Raw genomic sequence first — 25880 nt, forward strand, 5'->3', positions numbered from 1 at the left:
GAATATATGACATTAATGACCGTGAACCTGTAATGTCCGATTCCCCTGAATGCAGCACGAGATAACTTGGAGGGCGGGGCGATGCGCGGGAGCAGGAGTCACGTGGAAAGGAGACCAGTGATGCCGCTTCTGTTTTCAGTAATGAGAAATCTAATGAATTACTATTTCAGATTAAAGTTACTAAAGTTACTTCTCCAAGTCACTGAGTTACTATTGCAGCGTCCCGCAGGACGTGTTTCTTCTCTGTAAAGCCGCTTTATAATTAAACAGAACATTCTCCTCTAAGATAAGATATCCCTTTATTTATCTCGCATGTGGAGAAATTTGTAGTGGTACAGCAGGATAGTACAGAGAAAGAAGTACACATAGCAGGAACTAAAAAAAGCAGATAAAGATACAATATATTAGAAAAATATGCACACGGTGCCTATAAGTGTGGACATGTACAGAATATGGGGGTGGATGTATTTTACACAGTAAATACGTTCTTATAGATTATTATTGTTACACACACACACACACACACACACACACACACACACACACACACACACACACACACACACACACACACACCTCACTTTCTCCTCAGATTCCACCCAGTTGCTAGACGATAACTTTTAGAAAATATGGCCAGACATTACCTGTTTTTTAAAATACGACCAGATGTTAGATGTTGTGATGAACAGAACACTGTGATAACGATTAACATTTACACTTTGAGAAATAAACCGTGGATCTGCTCACATTTGATGTGGATGTAGAAACTCGTGATTTTATAAAAAGAATAAGAAGTTTGCAAGGTTTTTTTTATTTTGGCCAAACAATAAAACCTGAAATATTTCAACACACTGAGGTGTCCTCTCACTCACCTGATTGATTTATTCATTTTCAAATGACAGAGTGTCTGATCTACTGGGCCTCCTGGTCAATGGTCTTCATTGGTTAATCAAGCCTCAACTGTGTTGGTGGTTTGCTTTTATGACTTCACTCTTTGCTCTACCTTTTCTCTCTGTTTGTCGACCGTAAAGCGCTCACAGGATTTCACCACCTACTAATTCAATCTTAAATTCAATCTGATGCGATAGAAGCATTTATATGTTGTGACTTTAATCTGCTGTAGTTTGTAGTTATGCTTCTGAAACACAATTCTGACCCTGATGGTCTCTGGGGACCTTGCATCTCCAAGTTGAGTAAAAAAACAAAACATTGAGTGTTGGTTTATTCAGTTGAACGTTCCATTGTTGTTCCCCATCTTTTATTCATTGAATCAACCTTGTCAGAGGAAGAACATTTCTCCAACATGCAACACTGGATGACGCAGGACTGAAAATCACTGCTGCAGGTTGACTTGAACTGCTTCTCTTCTGGCTTCACAACAGGAGACACAAAGTGCAGAAATGCAGCACAGTTTTGTTCCAACAGTCAGAGTCCAGATAAGTAATGAATGAAAACGAAATTCTACAAGGTCTCAGGTTCAGTTCAATGACAAAGTGGTGAACACCTCAGAGGATTCTCAGACTGAGTCCTGAACGTCTGCTGAAACACACAAGTATGTGTGTGAATGAGTGTGTGAACCAGTCAATGAGTTGATCTGGAACCAGACAAAACAGCAAGACGTTTCTAGAAGAAAAGACTCAGAGGACTGCGATGGCCGGGAATCGAACCCAGGTTAACTGCTTGGAAGGCAGCTATGCTCACCACTATACCACCATCGCTGTGGTGCTGACAGTTCAGCCGCCAGCTCAGCAGTGGACAGGAGGCGGAGAGAGGGGGGGAGGAGGAGCAGCACAGAAAAAGGAGTGAGAGAGAAGAGACAGTTTCTCTCTGAGCCTCTGACTGACTGAGCTGTGACACAATCAGGCTTCAGTCACTCCAAGCAGCTCTGCTCACTATTCTAGGGGCCAGGCTGGAGCTGAGCCGGTTCCTCACACTCAGTCGTGCAGGAACCCGGAAACATCCAGTCCATTACACTTTGTTTATGGAGCTCCAAATATAACACCGTCACTTCAACACACGTTCACACAGAAAAACCAGCAATTCACTTCAACAAGTAGAAGAGTGGAGAGAAAAACAGGAAGAAAACTGAAGAACCAGACTCAGAGGAGGAGGAACCTGCAGAACCAGACTCAGGGGAGGAGGAACCTGCAGAACCAGATTCAGGGGAGGAGGAACCTGCAGAACCAGACTCAGAGGAGAAGGAACCTGCAGAACCAGACTCAGACGAGGAGGAACTTGCAGAACCAGACTCAGAGGAGGAGATATTCTGCAGAACCAGACTCAGAGGAGGAGCAACCTGCAGAACCAGAGAGGGAGGAGGAGGAACCTGCAGAACCAAACTCAGAGGAGGAGGACCCTGTAGAACCAGACTCAGGAGGAGACATTCTGCAGAACCAGACTCAGGAGGAGGAACCTGCAGAAACAGACTCAGGAGGAGACTTTCTGCAGAACCAGACTCAGAAGAGGAGGAACCTGTAGAACCAGACTCAGGAGGAGACGTTCTGTTGTTCCAGTCGGTGTTGGAGGACAGGAGAGACCAGACAGGACAGAAAGACAGATTGTGGGAAACGATTCTGACTGTGGTACTTTTCATACACAGACATTATAATTGATCAAATCAAACATGTCTTTGGTGGATTTACTTACTTAAAAATGGTTAGTTTCACTTTTTTAGTTCACAGCTTAGTGAGTGCTGATCACACCTCAGGTCAACTCACTGCACATCAACATGCATTAAGAACATAATCAAAAAAACAGTATTTTTACAAAGCTAAGGTTTTATTAAGACTTCAGTGTAATCACTGGACAATTCTGTACACTGATTCTGATTAACACAAAGGCTTTCCTCCAGGATAAATAGTTTGAGTCAAATTTATACATTCAACCAAATTCACACAATTGTCTGTGGACAACCTATTCTGCTCTCCACTCTGCGTCCTAAAAGGAAATACTTCACACCCTGCTGAGTGATGCGTTCAGGTGCTTGTTAACGTGTCGGAAGCCCCCTTTCTGACACGTTAACGAACTGCGGGGCTCATACTGGAGCGACGTTACATGCATTTTCAGCATTATTGATATGGGTGCCATATAGCATATTTTTGATGGCTTATTAAAGGTTTTCGTTACGTTTTCCTCCTCTGAACTGCTGGAAGATCGATCGTGGTCGCCGGCATCTTGGATGCTTTGCGCTCTCCCATTGGACCAGCAGCATTCATGTGACTCAAACATAGCACGCATGACAACAATATCATTACGCTAGTAAAGACAGTACCGACTTTAAACACTGGTTTTAAAAAAAACCTGAGGGATTACAAATGGAGAACTTTTGACATTGAGCTCAGGACTAATATATCTTTGTAACGGTGTAAAGACTTTGTAGTGTCCCGATGTCAGAACGGGATGCCACGTCGTAGCTCACAGCTTTGAGTGATGCGTTCAGGGGCATCACGTAAATCTGCCCTCCAACATGCTAATGAGCTGCGGTGCTCATACAGTCGTGAGGCTATGTGCTGAACATGATTAAATATGACCGATAGTCATTAGCGAGCTGGCACATGGCAGAGCAGAAGTTTCAGCAGCGCGGCACCGACATACTTCAGCCCAGACGGTCGGCACAGGCGAACCAATTTTCTCATTCTGGCCGAAGAAAATGATGTAATCTTGTCCAGCACGATTCTGGAGTGTTGAACTTTCTCCTTGCTCTTATGGAGGATGAGTCTGCCTTATCAGGCAGAAAACAAGGGGTTCCGATATATAATTATATGTCGATGTTTTGTTGTATTTGTTTCCAGGTTGTTTATTGTTCCATCCTTAAGAACCACAGCACTGAGACCAACTGTTAGCAGAAACTTTTGCTCATTGTTCGTCTTTAATTTTGAAAAAGAACCAAAAAACTTGAACAGTTTCCAATGTAACAGGAGGAGGAGGAGGAGGAGGAGGAGGAGGAGGTCCATTCACACAGTGATGTTCTGTGTCACATCCAGGGAACCCTGGTTTGATTCTGGACTCTTACAGCTCTTCGGGTGGTTCCTGTCATCACCACCTGCAGAGAGATGAGAAGTGATGAAGAGAATCTGAAGCAGCCAGGACTTCAGTCCTGATCACAGCACCAGCTCAGAGCTCATGAAGGACCACCACTGTCACACCAACACAATCCTGAAGCTGCTAAGCGTTCTCCTCTCAGCCTCACTGAGCAGTCAAACACTGGATCTTTGTTCTCACACTAACTGGACTGAATTCAACAATCTACTGACCACATAGTCTCCAGGCTGCAGTCTGGACTCTTCAGAAGATCAGAAAGCTGATGCATATCTGAATCCCGAAAGTGGTTGTTTATCAGGTTGAGCTCCTTCAGGTGGGAGGGGTTAGACTTCAGAGCTGAGGCCAGAAAAGAACAGCTGATTTCCGAAAGATTGCAATTGTTCAACCTGTATAAAGAGAGAAAACAGCAGAGTGAATGAAGAGGAACCAATCAGATGTGTTGATGGAGAAATGAGCAGCTCCACTTTACTGTGTCCTGATCAATAATAATAAATACAAATACATTTATTTGGAGGCACCTTTCAAATCACCCAAGGTCACATTACAGAGAATCAAAGTATGAAAGATCAAGACAACAAGAAACATTAAAATAAGTGAAGTACACAGTGTACAGTTAAAGGGATTAAGCCCGTTTGAAATGGTGACTTTTAGTTGGAATTTGAATGATGTGATGATTCTGACTGTCTTATGGTGTGGGGGGTGGAGTTCCAGAGTCTGGCTGAAGGCTCAAGCAGCCCTGGTACTGAGGTGACGTGGTGATGGTGAGCAGCCCTGGTCCTGAGGTGACGTGGCGATGGTGAGCGGTACTGAGGTGACGTAGTGATGGTGAGCAGCCCTGGTACTGAGGTGACGTGGTGATGGTGAGCAGCCCTGGTACTGAGGTGACGTGGCGATGGTGAGCGGTACTGAGGTGACGTAGTGATGGTGAGCAGCCCTGGTACTGAGGTGACGTGGTGATGGTGAGCAGCCCTGGTACTGAGGTTACGTGGTGATGGTGAGCAGCCCTGGTACTGAGGTGACGTAGTGATGGTGAGCAGCCCTGGTACTGAGGTGACGTAGTGATGGTGAGCAGCCCTGGTACTGAGGTGACGTGGTGATGGGGTGATGGTGAGCAGCCCTGGTACTGAGGTTACGTGGTGATGGTGAGCAGCCCTGGTACTGAGGGGACGTGGTGATGGTGAGCAGCCCTGGTACTGAGGTGACGTAGTGATGGTGAGCAGCCCTGGTACTGAGGTGACGTAGTGATGGTGAGCAGCCCTGGTACTGAGGTGACGTGGTGATGGGGTGATGGTGAGCAGCCCTGGTACTGAGGTTACGTGGTGATGGTGAGCAGCCCTGGTACTGAGGGGACGTGGTGATGGTGAGCAGCCCTGGTACTGAGGTGACGTAGTGATGGTGAGCAGCCCTGGTACTGAGGTTACGTGGTGATGGTGAGCAGCCCTGGTACTGAGGTGACGTGGTGATGGTGAGCAGCCCTGGTACTGAGGTGACGTGGTGATGGGGTGATGGTGAGCAGCCCTGGAACTGAGGTGACATGGTGATGGTGAGCAGCCCTGGTACTGAGGTGACGTAGTGATGGTGAGCAGCCCTGGTACTGAGGTGACGTGGTGATGGGGTGATGGTGAGCAGCCCTGGTACTGAGGGGACGTGGTGATGGTGAGCAGCCCTGGTACTGAGGTGACGTAGTGATGGTGAGCAGCCCTGGTACTGAGGTTACGTGGTGATGGTGAGCAGCCCTGGTACTGAGGTGACGTGGTGATGGGGTGATGGTGAGCAGCCCTGGTACTGAGGTGACGTAGTGATGGTAAGCAGCCCTGGTACTGAGGTGACGTGGTGATGGTGAGCAGAAATGGTGCCGAGATCACGTGGTGAAGATGAGCAGCCACAGTACTGACCCGGGACCGCAATGTTTTGTTTTTTTTCTTTTTAGGGTGGGGGTGATAGGAGCCAGTTGGAGGGTGAGTGGGTGCAGGACCAGTGGAGAGGGAGGAGTTAATCATGGCGGCGATGATGGAGGGGATAGATGGCAGAGTGACAGGTGCTGGTTTTGGCTTCACGGTTAAGTTCAGAGCTGGTGTGCTCTGTTACTGGGGTGAAGTCGGAGAGGAGGCTGATGAGAGGTTGGTCAGTGGTGAGCATCCAGGGTGGATCACTTGAGAAGGAACCAGATGAGGCTAGTTGTTGGTGAATGGTGTTGATTTTAGAGCTAAAGAAGTCCAGTGTCCTGAGCAGTGGAAATGTTTGGAGGGTTTTAGTAGGCTCAAGTCAGTGGCTGACCGTTGAGAAGAGGACTCTGTACAAGTGTTGGTGAGGCTTGAGTGGTAGGAGGATTTGGCAATCGCAAGAGCGTCCTTGTAATGATGAAAGTGGTCCGAGTACATTTGGCTGTGTACAATGAGTCTAGTGTGTTTGTAGTCGCTCAAGTTGAGGGCCAGTGGCTTTGAACTTGTGGAGTTCAGGGGTAAACCAGGGAGCACTGTGGGTAAATAAGACTGTGCAGGTTTTCAGGGAAGCCCGGGTGGTGGTGGATGAGGAGACAGAGTTATTATGAGTCACCAGGTCAGCAGGGGAGGATGCTGGTGGAGGACCGGAGTCAGAGCTGATCAGGGTGCAGAAATCTGTGGTGTTGATGTGTTTGATTCAGAAGTGGGGAAATCAGTGACATTAAAGCGAGTGGGACGGCTGTCAGTCTGGCAAAGTAAGTCCAGGGAGGCTGACGTGTTGTGTGCTGCCGAAACAGTCCAGGAGTGATAAGAAGTACATCACTCCTGGACTGTCTCGGTCCAACATTCATTCAGCAAGACTTCCAGGTGAGGGACCTTAAATGACCTGTTGTGGATGATGAGTGTGATAAAGATCCACAACAACACATGTCAGCACAACATTTACACTCCTCCTCATGTCCACACATATCAGAAACAAGCTGCTGAGTTCAGTCCATCAGAGTTTCACGTCACAACATTCCTCCTACAACTGACCCCAGACTCTCCAGAATGCAGAGCGGACTCGCCAGAAAACCACACAGCCGCTCAACTCCTGAATCCAGCACCTTGTTCCCACTCAGGTCAAGAATTTTCAGACGTTTCTGGAGGGAGAGGTTGGACTTCAGAGCTGAGTCCACATCAGAGCAGCCGATCCTTGACAAATCGCAGCCCCACAACCTGAATAAAGAGAGAAAGAAGTGAGATTAGAGGACAAAGTTTGATGTTGTCATTGAGCCTAAAGAAGGAAGAAGGTTCAGACTGGAAGAGTTTAGAAATGTAAAGTCCAAACAGCTGAAGCCACCAGGAGGAGAAGAGTCTCATCAACATGCTGATCACTAACATGCTGCAGAGCTCAGTCCTTCTCTGTCTGGAGCCATCGATCAATCGCACACACACCCACCTCAGAGACTCCAGACTGCAGAGTGGACTCTCCAGAAAACCACACAGCGGCTTAAGTCTGAAACCCAGCTTGCTCCAAGACAGGTCCAGATGTTTGAGATGTTTCTGGATGGAGGGGTTGGACTTCAGCACTGAGGCCACAGAAGAACAGCTGATCTCTGACATTTTGCAGCTGTACAACCTGAATAAAGAGAAGAAGAAGTGAGATTAGAGGACAAAGTTTGAGCTTGAAGTCAAAAGAGCTGAACGTTGAAGCGCATTGCCGCGTGCAATGGCAAAAAATTGACATTGTGTTCCAGCGCTGCGGCGACGACCTCATGGCTCCAACAAGCCAGCTTTCTTTTATCTGCTCTCCCTCTTCCATTAGCCCACACATGGACTCGCACACATTCCAGTCATCCGCCAAGCTCCGCCACTGTGTTGAATGGTAGCCCATTTATGTTTCCCACGCCGCATGGTGGGAGAGTCTCTCTCTCGCATCCACAAATCCCACACGCCGTGCACAAAGGCACGCACGCATGCTTACATGTACACACCTGCATGTGCTGTTCTCGCTTCCTGAAGGTGGAGACCAGCTGACCATGTGCTCTCAACAAACCAAGTTGCTTAGCAAACGAGGCCACCATTCAAAACTTTGATTATAGACGATTAGATACATTTGGGGGCCAATCTGGAAAAATATTTATGGGGTAGCAGGAGGGGGGATTTTTGAGGGGTGGCAGCACACCACAAACAAAAATATTCTGAAAGACAGACTACAAACCATAATAATAATAATAATACATTGTATTTGTAATGCACTTTACATTTAAACAATCTCAAAGAGCTACAAAAAAAGAAACAATAAAATTGCTAAAAGAAAAGGTCGGTCAGGGCAAGAAAAGTCTGTTAAAGTTTAAAATGGACACATAAAAAAAGGCTTTTATAAAAAAAGGGCTATATAAATAAATGTTGATTGATTGATTGATTGTTGAAAATTCCGGCATCACTAAGGTTCACGCAAGCCAAAACCGGCGTAGCAATGGAATGGTATTCCATGTCTGGTGATGACATTTCCCAGGGGGAGTAGGTAGATGGAAAAGAGGGCGGGGCCCAGGACTGAGCCCTGAGGAACACCGCAGGTGACATTGTGGCTGTGAGCGTGGGAATGAAACAGGTCTAGATGTTAGGGGGGCGTGGGAGTCCAGCAGACCGCTCAGGGATTGGTTGTAGAAATCCATAGAGTCAGTAGGGATCAGCAGAGCCGGAGGAGAGACCATATATCACTGTCAAAGTAAGTACAGTAGTGTGATCAGCAGGAGACAAGGAATGACTGCAGTGATTTTAGGCGACACTGCAGTGAGTACCAGTGATGTTATTAGATATTTTTGAAGAATCTGTCTTCCATGTTGTCGTGGTTTTGCAATTTGCAGATGGTCCCTGGGCACTGGTTATACAGCCGACCACAGCACACAGACAGCAATGTTATTTCTGCTGCTCGAAAGACAGATACTTTTGATATAAATTAGCTTGTAGCATCTTGTCTATCCCCACCAATGAGAAAGAGGCGTATAAGTGTTGATGACGTTTCGTAAAAGAGTTGGGCTCTGTTCAGACAGCGCAACGATTTAGGAGCCTGAAAACAGCCTTGTTTTGTCTGGACAAGTTCCAGAGTGGAGAAATATGGAAATGTCACCTCAGCATTAAAGTGTGGATGAGCAAGATGCACATTTGCTGAAAACAATGATGTCATCGCCCCACCTCTCAACGAAATAACTCCACGTCACTCAACAACAACAACAACGGTGGACAACCTGAGTACTGTGAACCGTGATCAACATATCCATGATCTCTCTCTGTTTCCTGGGTTGACGCGTTGTAATTGAGATGTGCGCGATCCTGATCACTGTTACTACGAAGCAGGTTATCAACTCGCTAGTTCAACCCAGATCTACGTGTGCGTGTTCACATCAAAGGGGTGGAGTTTGCAGCGTCTGACCAATCACACACGGACAAATTCTGCAACGCAGTTTACAGATTACTGAAGTTGCAGTTATTTTGAGAATATGAAGAATTAAAACACATCCAGTAGGATAAAAGCAATTCTGCCACTGCAGCCAAAGTCAGAATATTCCTGACTTGTTAATGTGTGACTTTGTGAGATTATGATATTAATTCATCGGCGATATAAACGGACAGCACGTCACTGTGATCACTCAGTTTCACTTTATTACAGCAGAAACGTGACCGGCTTAGGGTTGTTTGGTATACCGGTACTGTATTGGTATCGCGGTACTGACGCCTTTAAAACGATACTATACTGGGCCCTACATCTTTTTTTTAATCTTACATCGCCGCGGAGCGTCACTTTATTCTAAGTTGCACCGAGGAGAGTTGTCAGTCTCTCTGTGGGGGAAGTGTCGGCCGGCTGCTCCGCTTTCTGACTTTTCACTTAGGATTTTGTAGACGTGGGAGCGGTGAATGACCGGGGATCCCTCTTGGAGAGAAATCGTTGACGGAGGGTTCGCGCAACATATTGACAGCTCTTTATGCAATCAGGTGGGGGGTTTCGGGATGTTTTGGATAATCGTAAGTGTGGAAAACAGCGCTCCGGTTTCTTTTCTTTTTGCACTCCGGTATCCGAGATGTGTGAAAAAAACGACTGAGACAGGGTGCGAGATCAGCAACTGAATAAGCGCTTCATAGTTGACCTTATTTACCAACAACATTCCTGGACAGAACTTTAAAATAAAAGTCAAAACAACCTATTTTGAAAACAATCTTCTCCCAACCGAGCTTGTACTTTGAAACGAATACTGGACGCGCATGCAGAAATGACATGGCGTTTGCGTCCATGTGAGAGTGCGCATGTGTAACTTACTCAAACGACTCGTGGAAACTCTGTAAAAAGAAATAGAGTGCATCACTAACGGAGCAGCAAAGAGCAAGAGCCTGGCGAAAGAGAGGAATAAAAGAGAGAGAGAGAGAGAAGGGAAACAATGACCGCTGCTACATCCACAGGGCTGCAACTGTGTTCTCTTTTTATTTGGAAAAGTATTGAAAAGTATCGAAATTCATGGTGGTATCGGTATCGATACCAAAATGTTGGTATTGTGACAACACTAGTCAGGCTGAACTTCCTCACTGCTCTTGTTTTAGTTTATATTTTCCATCCAGCTGTTTTGAGGCTGAGTTTCTCATGTGATTTGTGTTGGAATATTAATTCATCACCACGACGACACGAGTAGTTCTGGTTCCATAAATTCATGTTCCTGCAGTTGTGTCAGGTGTGATCATTCACCTCATTATTCCAGATCAACCCTCGTGGAGATAAACAGACTTCAGAGCCTCAGAGACCAGGATTTATTTTATTATGTCAAAAAGATTGTTCTAATTTAATTTCTCATCTCATCTCTGCTGCAGCTCAGTGCTGAACCTGCCCACCAATCACCATCATTTAAGAATGGGCGTGTCATTTTCAAAGAGATCTGATTGGTCAGGAGGCGGAGCTCCAACCACTTATTGAGAACATATACTGCTCTGGAGCAGGTTAGACATTCAGCGTCAGTTCCCAGGTGATTTATCCTGGTGAGAAGTGAGCGAACGTCGTAGTACAGAAAACCAGAGTTAATCCTGAAGTTATCTCCATAAGAGAAAATCCAGCCTCGTAGTACAGGCTTCTGGTCCAGATGGAGGTGCAGATGCTATTTGGTTTAACAAGGCGACATGTTGGATGTCTTGAACAGGAGGAAGAGTAAAGTTTTTCAAGGCTCCATGTCTCCTTCTTTGTTTTTGGTAGGGATGTCACTTTTCTGCCCCCGATACCGATCCGATTTTTCAGAATTGAGTATCGGCCAGTTCCGATACCTTCTCGATCCGATACTTACAATGCTATTGCAAATATACTCTATTATTGGAGCAACTAAGATGTCTGAAGCTAAAAGCACTATTGGCAGAAGCTTTGTTTAGATAGAAATTATTGTAAAACTCACTTATTGAATCAAAATTTTTCTCAGAATGACTTACAACTGAATAAAGTTTAAATAAGCTCTTAAGAACAAAAAACAACAACAATTACACTCTGCAGTCTTGTATCTCTTATTTATGTTAACTTAAATAACTTCACCTGGATTTTGTGGAAAAAAACAAATAAATAAAAAATGAAACCCAGTGAATCAGTTTGACTAACATATGTTAGTCAACTATAAAACTATAAAAAACTATTAAAAACAACTACAACATAAACGGTATTCAATAAAACCAATAAGAAGAACCCAATTCCACTTCAAAGTGTCTTTGACTGGTTGGGTTGAAAATGAGTCCTAAAAAAGTGCAAATACAATAATACAAATAAATAAATAAATCTTAAACATAAATGCTCTTAGGCTACAATGTAACTTCTTTGTGTATTAAATTTTAGTTTCACTTAAAGCAGTATGAGAGGTTTGACCTGAATTGTCACAAAACATTTACAGTTCAATGTGAATTATAAACACTTAATTCCACTTCAAAGTGGTAAAACCTGTTTCACAAAAGTACTCTGAACATAGTTCTCTCAAGAACTTATTCAGAATATCCCAGTCTCCCTTCAAACTAGCTTCAAACCTTCTGGGTTATTTTTTTCGCCATATCGCTCCCTCGTGGGTACTTATCCTTCTTTTTAAAGTCGAGAGTTTGCTGCTTTGGTGCGGCTTTTTCTTTAGTTGTTGTAAACTGAGCGTACTCCGCCACATTTTTACTTTTTAGATGTCTTATTAAATTAGTTGTGTTAAACGAAGCTCTGGTGCTCCACCTCTTGGGAATGTGGCGAAGCAAATAGTACAACTGGCCGCTGGACTGGTTTCGTTGTCAACCTTAAAATACCTCCAGACTGCTGACATTTTATCCACTCAATGGCTTTAGGTTGCTAACGTCAGTTTACGGCAGGTCGCAAACGGGGCTCACTTTACGGCAGCTGATGTAGTTTTTTTTTTTTTTAAGATTGGCGGGGTGGATTTGGCGATGCCCGATCACTCACAAATCACCAATATCGGCCCCAATCCGATATCTACCAATTGAATCGGGACATCCCTAGTTTTTGGTATATTTCTTTGGCAGAGTCACAGCACCACCTATAGGCCTGACATACGGTATGTACGACATTGTTTTCAATCGTTTTCATGGTGTCATGTGGATGCAGATATTTCCTGCACTGATGCCATGTGGACGAGAAACTTTTTAAGAATGATGGGGAGAAAAAAAGACAGTTTTGGCTTGCGTGAACCTTAGTGATGCCGGAATTTTCAACAATCAATCAATCAACATTTATTTATATAGCCCTTTTTTACCAAACTCACTCTCAGCATTCGTATCAACTGTGTTTGGGTTTAACCCACTAATTAACTCAAACGTCTTCACATCTCTGACTGAAGACACTGTTGGTGCTACAATAGCAACGCAAACTTGATCAACCATGACAAACTGTGCGACGAGATGTGTGACTTCATGTGAAAACTATCCATAGATGGAAGAGTCGCACACCAACGGTTCCAATTAATAGATGGAAGAGCTGGACACCAACAATGCTAACTTTGTGTTGGAGACGTTTGCTAACCAGGTGTGTTGATTCCTAGATGAATAATTCATGAACATATGCATTTTGTTAATAAAAGCTTGTCGGCTAAACTGAACAATTTCTGATTGTTATTGTGCATTTACTGTGTTTTTTGTTGCTTGTGGCAGTGAGTTCTCGACCTCATGCCTCTCTCCGTTACTGAAGAGTTAGTTGTAGTGTTTCGTTGTTTGGGCCGAAGTGCCTGATTCCATGGTGGTGCCCTGCAATTATTAATTAAAGACAAGTTTAAATTTCAATAACTGAAATAGAATAATTACTTTCAGTGATTTATTAGCCCTAAGTAATCTATTACTTCCTGTAATTACAAATGACAATTTATTTCAATATTTTCATTAATTTCATTCCGTTATTACTTTTGTTCAACAAGCCCCTATGAAAAATCACCTGAAGAGTAAAGTGACGTCACCCGTTAAGGCGCAGCCGGGGCCTCACCCTGGAGCCAAGCCTGGGGTTGGGGCTTGTATGCCAGCGCCTGGTGGCCGGGCCGGGCCCAGCCTGAAGGGACGTCGCGGGTCCCTCTTTCTCTCCCTCCTGTGAGCCCACCACCCACAGAGGCAAACGTAGGGGTCGGGTGCAATGTGGATTGGGTGGCAGTTGACGGCAGGGGCCTCGACGACCTGATCCCCAGACACGAAATATGGCTTTTGGGACATGGAATGTAACCTCGCTGGGGGGGAAGGAGCCTGAACTTGTGCGGGAGGTAGAGAGGTACCGTCTAGATATAGTCGGGCTCACCTCCACCCACAGCTTGGACTCTGGAACCCAGCTCCTCAACAGGGGCTGGACACTCCACTTTTCAGGAGTTGCCCGCGGTGAGAGGCGTGGGTTTGCTTATTGCCCCACTGCTCAGCCGCCATGTGTTGGAGTTCACCCTGGTGAACGAGAGGGTCACGTTCCTACGCATTCGGGGAGGGAACAGGTCTCTGGCTGTTGCCTTGGCCTACCGACCAAACAGCAGTACAGAGTACCCGACATTCTTGGAGTCCCTGAGACGGGTGCTGGATAGTGTTCCAACTGGGGACTCCATTGTTTTACTGGGGGACTTAAACGCCCGCGTGGGCAGCGACAGTGAGACTTGGAAAGGGGTGATTGGGAGGAACGGCCTCCCTGATCTGAACCCGAGCGGTGTTCCGTTATTGGACTTCAGTGCTCGTCACAGTTTGGCCATAACGAACACCATGTTCGAGCACAGGGGTGTCCATAAGTGCACTTGGCACCAGGACACCCAAGGCTGGAGGTCGATGATAGACTTCGTGGTCGTGTCATCTGATCTCCGGCCATGTGTCTTGGACACCCGGGTGAAGAGAGGGGCAGAGCTGTCAACTGATCATCACCTGGTGGTGAGTTGGATGCGCCGGACGGGAAGGAAGCCGGACAGACTCGGCAGGCCCAACCGTGTCATGAAGGTCTGTTGGGAACGCCTGGCCGAGCAGTCTTCAACCCCCGCCTCCGGGAGAGCTTCTCATGGATTCCGGGGGAGGTTGGAGACATTGAGTCCCAGTGGACTACGTTCTCCACCTCCATTGTTGAAGCTGCTGCTCGGAGCTGTGGTCGCAGGGTCTCTGGTGCCTGTCGTGGCGGCAACCCCCGAACCCGGAAGTAAGGGATGCCGTCAAGCTGAAGGAGGAGTCCTATCGGGTGCTGTTAGCTCATAGGACTCCCGAGGCAGCTGACAGGTACCGGCAGGCCAGGCGGGCCGCAGCCCGAGCCGTAGTGGAGGCAAAAAGTCAGGTCTGGGAGGAGTTTGGGGAGGCCCTGGATGAGGACTATCAGACTATCGGTCTGCCCAGAGGATATTCTGGCAAACCGTCTGGCGCCTCAGGATGGGGAAACAGTTTTTCACCAACACTGTTTACAGTGGAGGTGGGGAGCTGTTGTCGTCGGGCAGTGGAAGGAATACTTCGAGGACCTCCTCAATCCCACCATCACTTCTTCCGCTGAGGAAGCAGAGGCTGGGTTCTCAGAGGTAGACTCGTCCATTACCCAAGCTGAAGTCACCGAGGTAAGCTCCTCGGTGGCAAGGCACCGGGAGTGGATGAGATTCGCACTGAGTTCCTTAAGTCTCTGGATGTGCAGGAACTGTCGTGGCTGACACGTCTCTGCAACATTGCGTGGCGGTCGGGGACAGTGCCTCTAGAGTGGGTGGTGGTCCCTCTTTTTAAGAAGGGGGATTGGAGGGTGTGTTCCAACTACAGAGGGATCACACTCCCCAGCCTTCCCGGGAAAGTCTATTCCAGGGTACTGGAGAGGAGGATTCGGCCGTTAGTCAAACCTCGGATCCAAGAGGAACAATGCGACTTTCGTCCAGGTTGTGGAACACTGGACCAGCTCTATACTCTCCACCAGGTGCTCGAGGGCTCATGGGAGGTCAGGTCCACCACACACATGTGAACTGATCGGGCGGAGAAGGAGTTCGACAGTGTCCCTCGGGACGTCCTGTGGGGGGTGCTCCGGGAGTATGGAGTCAAGGACCCTTTGCTAAGGGCTGTCCGGTCCCCGTACGCCTGGAGCAGGAGTTTGGTTTGCATTGCCGGCAGTAAGTCGGACCTGTTCCCAGTGCACGTTGGCCTCCGGCAGGGCTGTCCTTTGTCACCGGTTCTGTTCACTTTTATCATCAAACCTGGACCTTCAGCGTGCACTGGCGCGGTTCGCAGCCGAGTGTGACCCAACTGGGATGAGGATCAGCACCTCTAAATCCGAGGCCATGGTTCTCGACCGGAAAAAGGTGCCTTCCCCTCTTCAGGTCGGTGGAGAGCCCTTGTCCCAAGTGGAGGAGTTCATGTATCTCGGGGTCTTGTTCACGAGTGGGGGGAAGGTGGAGCGTGAGATCGACAGGCGGATCGGTGCAGGGTCTGCAGTTATGCGGTCGTTGTATCGGTCCATCGTGGTGAAGAAGGAGCAAAGCCAAAAGGCGAGGCTCTGGATTTACCAGTCGATCTTCGTTCCTACACTCACCCATGGTCATGAGCTTTGGGTCATGACCGAAAGAACGAGATCCCGGATACAAGCGGCTGAAATGAGTTTCCTCCGAAGGGTGGCTGGGCGCACTCTGAAAGATAGGGTGTAGAGCCGCTGCTCCTCCACATCGAGAGGAGCCAGCTGAGGTGACTCGGGCATCTGTTAGGGATGCCCCCCGGACGCCTCCCTAGGGAGGCGTTTCGGGCATGTCCCTTCGGTAGGAGGCGTCGGGGCAGACCAAAGACACGCTGGAGAGACTATGTCGCTCGGCTGGCCTGGGAACGCCTTGGGGTCCCACCGGAAGAGCTGGAAGAAGTGTCTGGGGCGAGGGAAGTCTGGGCATTCTTGCTTAGACTGCTACCTCCGCGACCCGGCCCCGGATAAGCGGAAGAAAATGGATGGATGGATGGATGGATTGATATTACTTTTGTTTATTACTTTAGTAGTTTACTCCTAATATCCAAACATGATTCCCAACACCTGCACATATTGGTATTTAATATTGCATGAAGCTGTCACATCAATTTTCCTCTGGGATTACTGAAGTACTCAATTTGATTCGACAGACGCACCTGAGAGTCTCCAGAGTACAGAGTGGACTCTCCAGAAAACCACACAGCTGCTCAACTGCAGAGTCCTGCAGGTCGTTCCCACTTAGGTCCAGATATTTGAGATGTTTCTGGAGGGAGGGGTTGGACTTCAGAGTCGAGATCACAGAAGAACAGTTGATGTCTGACCAAATGCAGGCCCTCAAACTGAATAAAGAGAAACAGAAGTGAGATTAGAGGACAAAATTTGATGTTAAAGTCATTGAGAGCTGAAGAAGGTTCAGACTGGAAGAGTTTATAAATGTAAAGTCCACACACACCTCAGCGTCTCCAGAATGCAGAGTGGACTCTCCAGTAAACCACACAGCTGCTCAACTGCAGAGTCCTGCAGTTTGTTCCCACTCAGGTCCAGATATTTCAGATGTTTCTGGAGGGAGTGGTTGGACTTCAGTGCTGAGACCACATGAGAAATGCTCATTCGGATGCCTTCAAACGTGGGTCTCATCAAACTGAACAAAGACAGAAAGAAATGAGATTAGAAGACAAGGTTTGATCTTTCGCTCTCTCTGCCTTAAACTCAAATGTCTTTTCTGATGTGTGAATATTGAATCCCAACGACTTGACAAAACAATAGGTTAGCGTGAATGAAATGTCTCACTGTGGGATACGCTCCCATGTGTAAATCGGTCTATATTTATAGACAAAATCACACCAACCGTGCACTGAAAGGAGAATTGTCTTGTCCCCTGACACCACTCCTCATACAACCTCCACTCTCAGTCATAAAGAGACCTAGTGGAGGATGTGTTAATCACAAATATTCTCCAGCAGAAAAGCGTACAGGAGGACCTGTAGCCTGATGTGCACGACGAGCACCACACCTGGATCATGCATTGAGAAAAAATGTGCACACTGCATTTTCTCTTGATGTAAACAGATCCCCTGCGGCTCTGCCGAAGCGGCGCAAACCTCCTCTCGATGGCTGGATAGAGTGTCCACTACCCGTAGAGCGGTACCCTCTAGAGGCAGGAGACGTTTGCTGCCCTGCAGAATCAGTGTGCATGCCAACATGTGTAATTGTTGCCACAGGTACAGAGCCGGGCCTCAGAGTCTCTTGCTCAGGCGGGCGATGCAGGCGTCGTGATCACCACCCAATCAGAATCGGTGTAATGAGATTAATGCTCCTGAGGGCATATCCCATAGTGAGACACTGAAATGAACGCTAGGAATAAGAACCCCATACTCTTCAACATTTGTTTACTGATTATTTTCCAACTTTGCTTGCGAATATAAATTTAAATGAGAAGTTAACCAAAATTAAGTAAACTTGTTTTATGTACTGCAAGTATATTATTAATCTCAATGTGGTTCTCCCAAGTACATAAAGGCGAATATTAAAATTAAAATGACACTGATCAGACTGATCCTTGTTGTCTAATTCTTCTTCTGAAGAAGGAGGTTGAAGCCCAGAGGAAGTGAAATACAAACTACAGTTTTGATTCTCACTGATTTGATCTTTGTTTTTTTTGGAGAGCTGAATCGATGTGACACCAAACAGAAGCAGAGTGAATTCTCCACTGCAGCACCTTGCTTCTTCTACCAAGCTTTGAAATGTGGAGCTCCACATGGCTCTGCCACAGCAACAGGATTAAAGCACAGAGAAGAAGTCTCAGTTTCTCATGGAGATCCTCAGTGTGGATCATCTCATATCAACCTGATGTCTGACCTTTAGTGCCAACACAACTTTCACTGCACACAAACTTCAACACGGAGTCTCACCACAGAGTCTCCAGACTACAGAGTGGACTCTCCAGAAACCCACACAGCTGCTCAACTCCAGAATCATGCAGGTGGTTCGAACTCAGGTCCAGATGTTTCAGATGTTTCTGGAGGGAGGGGTTGGAATTCAGAGCTGAGGCCACAGAAGAAGAACTGATCGCTGACAAACTGCAGCCATCCAACCTGAATAAAGAGAAAGAAGTGATGTTAGAGGACAAAGTTTGATGTTGAAGTCATTTAGAGCTGAAGAAGGTTCAGACTGGAAGAGTTTAGAAATGTAAAGTTTAAACAGCTGAAGCCAACAGGAGGAGAGTCTCATCAACATGCTGATCACTATCGTGCTGCAGAGCTCAGTCCATCTCGGTCCATCCATCATCTGGATCAGATCCCAGATATTGGACTACACACTGTTCGCTCTCTCTCTCACACTGTGGTCAGCTGTGTGGAAGAACGATGCCGTCAAAGACAGTGGAAATTATTCACATAACACTGAAAATCAGGATCCACACAACAACTGAATGACATTGAAAGCCACACCACTCATGGTTCTAAAAACCCTGATTTCCCACATTTAGGTGCTGATTAAACACAGAGAGCCTGCTGAGCTATTCCGGGTGGGTCAGAAGCTCATGGGTCGGAAGGGAGCTGACGCCCCTCTCTCTTGTTCTCTCTGAAACTCCGAACTCCACCGCTTTTATGTGAACCTGCACTCATCAAGATGGGGAAAGCCTGGGTTGGATTACTGAGTTCATAACCAGCTTCATAGTATTGCTTGTCAGGTTTGCGAAAGTCTGGCTTGGTCAATCTAGAAGACAGAGATATCCTGGGTATGTTAAGCCCACTTTGTACAACAGGCCTCTGGTGTGCTGGAGACCCTCACGAGGAGGATCAGCGGCAGGTGAGTGGCATGGTGCTGCAGAGGTGATTGGAAGAGGAGTCATGAGATCAGCCAGGCTCACACAGGCGGCTGCAGTAATGCAGTCACTGCACCGGACCGTTGCGTGAGATGTCTCAGCTTCTCTGCTCTCTGTGCTGCTACTGCAATCCCATACGGAGTAAGCAGGAAAGAAAATAGATGGATGGACTTGTTTTTAATTTACTAGCTTGAGGTTTAGTTTGACCAACATGTGGTGGGCTTTTGGCTATGAACTTTAAATGTTTGTTTTAGTCCCTAAAAATTGAGTTGGAAAATTCTCCATTCTATTGAATTGAAATTATATGATGAAATTGGTTTATATGGACTGGTTCTCTAGACGATAAATGCAGGAGAATCTGTTTTACTAATGTGTATTGCATGAAGGTTTTCAACTAACAAAAAGGTCGACACACACACACACACACACACCTCAGAGTCTCCAGAATGCAGAGTGGACTCTCCAGAAAATCACACAGCTCCAACCTTCCTGTACGCTCTCCTGAACTGTGACTCAAGTTCAGATGTTTGAGATGTTTCTGGAGGGAGAGGTTGGACTTCAGAGCTGAAGCCACTAAATCTCTGCCCGTCATTGTCATCCAGCATCTCTCCAAGCTGAATAAAGACAGAAAGAAGTGAGATTAGAGGAAATGGTTTGAGCTTGGAATCACTGCGAGCTGAAGAAGCTTTAGACTGGAAGAGTTTAGAAATGTAAAGTCGAAACAAAGTTTGACAGTAACTTCAGACAGTGGACTGACCTCAGAGTCTCCAGTTTACAGTTTGGGCTCTCCAGTCCAGGAAGGAGAAAGTGCACTGATGAAATATTCAAGCAGGTGCGAGTCAGATACAGATGTTTGAGATGTGAGGGGTCAGACTTCAGAGCTGAGGCGATCATTTGAACGTGACAATCACCGAGGTAAGTGTTTTCAAGTCTGTAATGAGACAGAGAGGACAGGACGTTATGAAAGAGGACTCTTTGTTTGACATCAGAGCTTCAGTTCTTCTTCTCTGGGTTTGACTTTGACTTCATGTGAACATGAAGGAGAGAACATGGAGTTCCACATGTGGTGGTGTTTTTCTTTTTTGTGTGTGTTCAATTTTATTTTGAATACAAGTCAGAGGTCAAAACATAAACTCTCGCCTGTACCATGACCAATGGAAACTAATTAAATAGTGTGTGGATTAGGTCAACTATTTGCAGCAGCTCCCAATTCACCTACATGCGAGATGATGCGAGGACCGTTCAACGCTGCTTGCAAACTTTTTGTTTTACTAGTATATTGTCATATAATGCAACAATTCTTCTTCTGCTTCACTGATCTTGTGATTCCCAGTCACTTGTTATTAAATCTATTTCAGAGCCTTCTTTGAGTCCTTCGTCCTAATCTGTCCCTATCAGTGGGATGTCTTGATGGTTTGTTGTAGTTATTTACTGTAAACACAGATAAATGATCAGTCCCATCATTCATTAGTAATGTTTGTTATATTGTTGACTGGGACCCTTGTGAAGATGTTATCAGTTGATATAGCACAGTGAGATGTAATTGTACTAGGCTTGGTAATTGTAGGGTTCGGACTGAAGCTGGAGATGATATTAAAATTATCAGTGGGTACATGTTTGGTTCAGCGGATCAATGTTGAAATCCACACAGAAGAACAGCTTTTGTTGGTTTGTTCTTGTGAGGAGTTCTTTAACCCAGTTGTTGAAGGAGTCTTGGTTGGACCATGACGTTTGATACAGGAAACGCACAATTATACTTTTGTTTTTAAAGGTATGAAAGGTACGTAATTCAAGATCCTTGATAGCGAGCAAGTCTTTGTGATAATTGATCATTTCTATCTGGATGTTTGTCAGTAAATATGACGATTGTTTTTCTACTAGGATTACTGAAGACAGCCCAAGGATAAGTTGTACTCAGTGTTGCGTAATATGAAGATATCAGTTGTCATAAAATATCATGTGACATGGTTTTGCAGATACCAATCATGCTATTTGACCAGAATGAGGAAGAAAACTTACTGAAATCTTTGTTCATCTTGTTCAGATTTTTTTTAAATCTAGTTTTAAAAATGCTAAAATCAAGACTTTAATCAAAATGATTATGTGTGGTCATTTTCTTGTTTCTTCTAATAATCAGATCTCAGGTAGTTATATAAACCATCACTGAGTTGATCTTAGTCATTAATAGGATCAGTGCATCAAAGCCTAACACACAGTGCTGAGGGTCTTCATGACAGATCACTGACGAACATTTCCACCGAGGAACTACTTTCTACAAACATCACAGACATTTCATCATGATGACATGTGGACTCACCGAGCTGTCCTGCAGTTCCTCACTGCTGGGATCAGCCTCGATGCTTCCCCATGATATACGTCGAACATGTTCAGGTCCAACTCCTCCAGGACCTGGTCTGACATCCGCAGTACGTAGGCCAGACCTGACCAGTGGACCACAGAGAGTTCCTTCTCTGACATGCCCTCTGACTTCAGGAACTTCTGGATCTCCTGATGTACCGAGAGGTCCTTCATCTCCCTCAGACAGTGGAATATGTTGCTGCTTGTGTCAGGAGGCAGTTCATCTCTGTTGATCTCCTTCAGGTTCTTGATGATTCTCTGGATGGTTGCTGAACTGCTCCTCGTCCGACCCAGCAGACCGGCTAAGAGTCTCTGGTTGGACTTCAGAAAGAGGCCATGAAGGAAGCGGACAAACAGGTCCAGGTGTCCGTTCTGACTTCTGAGGGATTTCCATAGGACTATCTTCAGGAAGTTGTCCAGAGATGGGAAAGCATGATCCTCTCCAACGAAGGTCTTCAGTACGTCAGTCTTCTTGTTGGTGAAACACTGGAACAAGTCGACTGCAGCCAGAAACTCATGAACACTCAGTTGGACGAAGCTGAAGACATTTTTTTGGAAGATCAGAGACTCTCTTTTGAAGATCTGAGTACAGACTTCAGAATACAGCGAGGCCTCAGTCACATCCAGACCACATTGCTCCAGGTCTTCTTGGTGGAACATGATGTTTCCTTTCTCAAGAAATTCAGAGGCCAGCCTGCCCAGCTTCAGAAGAACCTCCCTGTCAGCCTCCGTCAGCTCCTGTGGACCCGTCTCATGTCCTTCATGGTACTTGAGCTTCTTCCTGTGTGTCTGAACCAGCACAAAGTGGGAGTACATGTCAGTCAGGGTCTGGGGCAGCTCTCCTCTCTGCTCTGTGGTCAACATGTGCTCCAGAACTGTGGCAGTGATCCAGCAGAAGACTGGGATTCCACACATGACGTGGAGGCTCCTGGATGTCTGGATGTGGGAGATGATTCTGCTGCTCAGCTCCTCATCACTCAGTCTCCTCCTGAAGTACTGCTCTTTCTGGGCGTCAGTGAAGCCTCGCACTTCTGTCAGTCTGTCCACACATGACGGAGGGATCTGATTGGCTGCTGCGGGTCGGGAAGTGATCCAGACCTGAGCCGAGGGCAGCAGATTCCCCCGGATGAGGTTTGTGAGCAGCAGGCTGACTGAAGACTTGTGTGAGACGTCGACCACCAGCTGGGAGCTGCTGAAGTCCAGAGAAAGTCTGCTTTCATCCAGGCCGTCAAAGATGAAGAGCAGCCTGCAGACAGCCAGCTCCTCTGCTGTCACCTTCTGTAAGGCTGGATGGAAAACATGGAGCAGCATGAGAAGACTGTAGGGCTGCTCTCTGATCAGGTTCAGCTCCCTGAAGGAGAGCACCACCAGCACACTGACGTCCTGGTTCTCCAGGCCCTCGGCCCAGTCCAGAGTGAACTTGTGCACCAAGAAAGTTTTTCCACTGCCGGCCACGCCGCTGGTCAGAACCACTCGGATGTGTCTGTGCTGCTCAGCTGAGGCTCTGAAGATGTCCTGACACCTGATGGCAGTGTCATGGAGGCTCTCCTTCCTGGAAGCTGTCTCCAGCTGCATCAGCTCCGGTTCCCTCTGAAGCTCCTCACTGTGTCCCTCTGTGATGTGGAGCTCAGTGTAGATCCTGTTGAGGAGGGTTCCTCCTCCTGGTTCATCACTTCCTTCACTCACACGTTCACATCTGCTCCTCACACTCCTCTTATGTTCCTCTAGAACCTTCTGCAGACCAGCACCTGCTCAAAGATAACAACAATCAGACTGCACATAAAAAACAAAAGAACAAGTCCAGTGAAGACAGACGAGTCCCTCAGCAGACACATGTCCACTCTTACTCTGTGGAGCTCTGCTTCTGGATCTTTCTGCACAATGAGGACAGCAGGAGGCTCCTGATGAAGAACCCTGGTCCCAGTGGGAGCTGCTGCACTGTCTGCAGACCTGGTGTCCACAGCCCCACCAGACTGGATCTTTCAGGACGTCATGACACAAAGCACAGCGGGACGGCTGCTGCTCCTCCTCATCATCACTCCTCTTCTTCTCTCTGTGGACACAAAGCAGCATTTACTCTGAGCAACGCAACACACAGCAAAGACACAAGTCGGGATAGGAACTTTTCACATTTTAACTGATACTGGTACTGAACCGTACCAATTTACGGTACTTTTGTATGTTTATGTGGTAATGAATGTTAGATTATTTCGTCATAAAATCTCAAACATTTTCAATTTAACATATTCATTTCTCAATATGTATACTTTAACAAATCTATCAAAACAATATCCAACTGCTTATATTGTAACATCGCAGTTGTTTCACAAACTTCTTCAACATGAAAACTCTTAACAACTATGCAGTGTTTTTTTTTCCCTTAATAATGCACAAATTAAGACTCAGCTCCACATTCTCCTATTTCTTTCCCCTCTGGAAACATTGTATGATGAGAGTCCATGGCAGGAAAATAAGTTTAAAACAAATGAGAATGTCTTCAGGATTGAGAAAAATCCTGTGCTTAATAAGGAGCTTCCTCAGATTAGTGTTCCCACCATGGGCCTTTTTATCTTCTACCCATTTTAAACTGCAAGCTTTTTTAGTTTTCCGATATTTTCAGCAGTTTTTGGAGTTTGAAGTGAGCACAACATCTCTCTCTCTGGTTTTGAGGAAATGAGAGGAAAGAAAAGAGTTTCTTACTTTGTGTCTGAAGGTCCAGGTTCAGCACTGAATTCTGGTGGACGCTCTCTGGGCCGGTCCCTCTTCATGGACAGACAGTCTGCCCTGTCCTCCTCATTCATCGTCTTCAGTCAGTCTGAGAGAAAATCCAGACACAGACTGTAGCTCACGTTGTCACAACTCTTCATCCCAGAAAAATCAGTGTTGATGGATAAAATGGATTGTTTCCTGTGAAGGATTAAGTCCAAGCTTTTCTTTCTGTGTTCACGTTACCTGTCAAGTCTTTTCTTCCTGGAACCAGTGACTACAGAGATCAGACTGAAGGTGAAACAACCGATTAGTTGAAGTAGCTCTGAGAGCTGCAGGAAAGCAGAGAGAAACGTGCTGTTAGGACTCGGTTATGGAATCATCTCCCACATCCAGCGGCCATCAACAAACATTAGCCGTTAAGCCAAGCAGCTACGATCCAGCCTCAGCGACCAGCACAACGCTGAAATACACGAAACCTCGTCAACCTCTCAATCCCACCGGACCTTGCAGCCTTGAACCAACAGGGACTCCCTCAGCGACACACCTACCGGCACAGGGGCTCCCGAAGAAAGTTGATCCATGCCATGTCTGGAGACTCCATTGCCGCCTCCTGATCAATGCAAAAACCCCGCTTCCCTGTGACGCGACTCCTGCGTCATCAAAGCGCGCTGCTCTCACTTCCCCTTGCAGCCTCTTTCTTATTCTTTTTGCCCATTACATTCATTATGTCATTCAGACCAGTATGCCCCCCAGTCTCATCATGATGATTTCTTCTCTTCTGTTCTTTTCTTTAAAGAGTTTTGTTCTTCCTGGTTTTTGTATGTTGTAATATTTCCTACCTTTCTCATCTTTTCCCCATCGTTCCTGCCATATTTTCATACCCATTTCCCTTATCATTGTTTTACCCTCTCCTTTTCATATGGGATTGTAACTGTTATATTCTTATCTAGAGCCTTTTTTGCATTGTTAGCTGCCACCTCATTGCCCTTCACCCCCGTGTGAGCTGGCACCCAGCAGAACTGTATGTCAGATGTTGCTGGAAAAAAGCTTAACAAGTCAGGAATGTTCTGGCTTCGGCTGCAGCAGCAGTGTTGCTTTTAGCTGCTGGATGTGTTTTAATTCTTCATTTTCTCAGAGAATAACGGCAGGATATATATAGTATTTATAGTATTTATAGTATTTTCTGTCAAGGTTTGCATTGGGAATCTACATGCTGCTCTGTAACACTGTACCACCTTTAAAAAAATGCTACCTTAAGTGTCCAGATGGCTTCTTAGAACATGTGAAGTCTTGCTTGTGTTTATGGTGGACATTATGGGCAGTGTTGCCAGAGTTACCTGGAAAAAGTAATGTGATTACTAAATACTCCTTTAAAAAGTAACTTAGTTACTTTATTGATTACTTGTTTTTAATAGTAACTAAGTTAGAATACAAGTAACTTTGTATTTACTTTCAGCAGCTGTGATATGGTTTTGTGATTTTGTGTGTTAGTTGTTATTCTTTTATGTTGCCTGAACATGCCATTAAAGCAAGGTGGTCTCTGATTGGCTGAGAGTTGAGAAGGGGCGGGTCAGGTGGTCATCCAGACGCCTCATGC

General features: G+C 46.2%; 1 protein-coding gene across 2 annotated transcripts; it reads right to left on the bottom strand.

The window, feature by feature from the left end:
• Nucleotides 1–3787: 3787 nt before the first annotated feature.
• LOC308125386 (NACHT, LRR and PYD domains-containing protein 12-like) lies at nt 3788–24923 on the bottom strand. 2 transcript variants are annotated; one of them, XM_080489077.1, is made up of 15 exons: nt 24832–24923; nt 24527–24612; nt 24275–24389; nt 23422–23627; nt 21534–23322; nt 20128–20147; nt 19974–20028; nt 19648–19830; nt 18303–18485; nt 16844–17032; nt 16548–16730; nt 7426–7605; nt 7020–7202; nt 4254–4427; nt 3838–4042 (listed from the first exon to the last, which is right to left on the bottom strand). In XM_080489077.1, the coding sequence occupies exons 3-15, from the start codon at nt 24373–24375 to the stop codon at nt 4036–4038; spliced, it is 3453 nt and encodes a 1150-aa protein (XP_080345203.1). In that variant the 5' UTR covers nt 24376–24389; nt 24527–24612; nt 24832–24923; the 3' UTR covers nt 3838–4035. The 2 variants fall into 2 exon arrangements, with proteins under 2 accessions (XP_080345202.1, XP_080345203.1); XM_080489076.1 differs by having other exon boundaries at nt 3788–4042; nt 19974–20147.
• Between the last annotated feature and the right edge of the window lie 957 nt (nt 24924–25880).

This window comes from Lipophrys pholis (assembly GCF_963383615.2).
Source record: "Lipophrys pholis genome assembly, chromosome: 20".
NCBI classification, from domain to species: domain Eukaryota; kingdom Metazoa; phylum Chordata; class Actinopteri; order Blenniiformes; family Blenniidae; genus Lipophrys; species Lipophrys pholis.

Excerpts from the sequence above, each read along its gene's own strand:
- LOC308125386 (XM_080489076.1), bottom strand. The coding sequence starts at position 24,375 with ATGAATGAGGAGGACAGGGCAGACTGTCTGTCCATGAAGAGGGACCGG. Across the intron at positions 7,203-7,425 it reads TGCAGTCTGGAGTCTCTGAG|GTTGTGGGGCTGCGATTTGT; the intron begins GTGGGTGTGTGT and ends CTCTTTATTCAG. Across the intron at positions 4,428-7,019 it reads TGCATTCTGGAGAGTCTGGG|GTTGAACAATTGCAATCTTT; the intron begins GTCAGTTGTAGG and ends CTCTTTATACAG.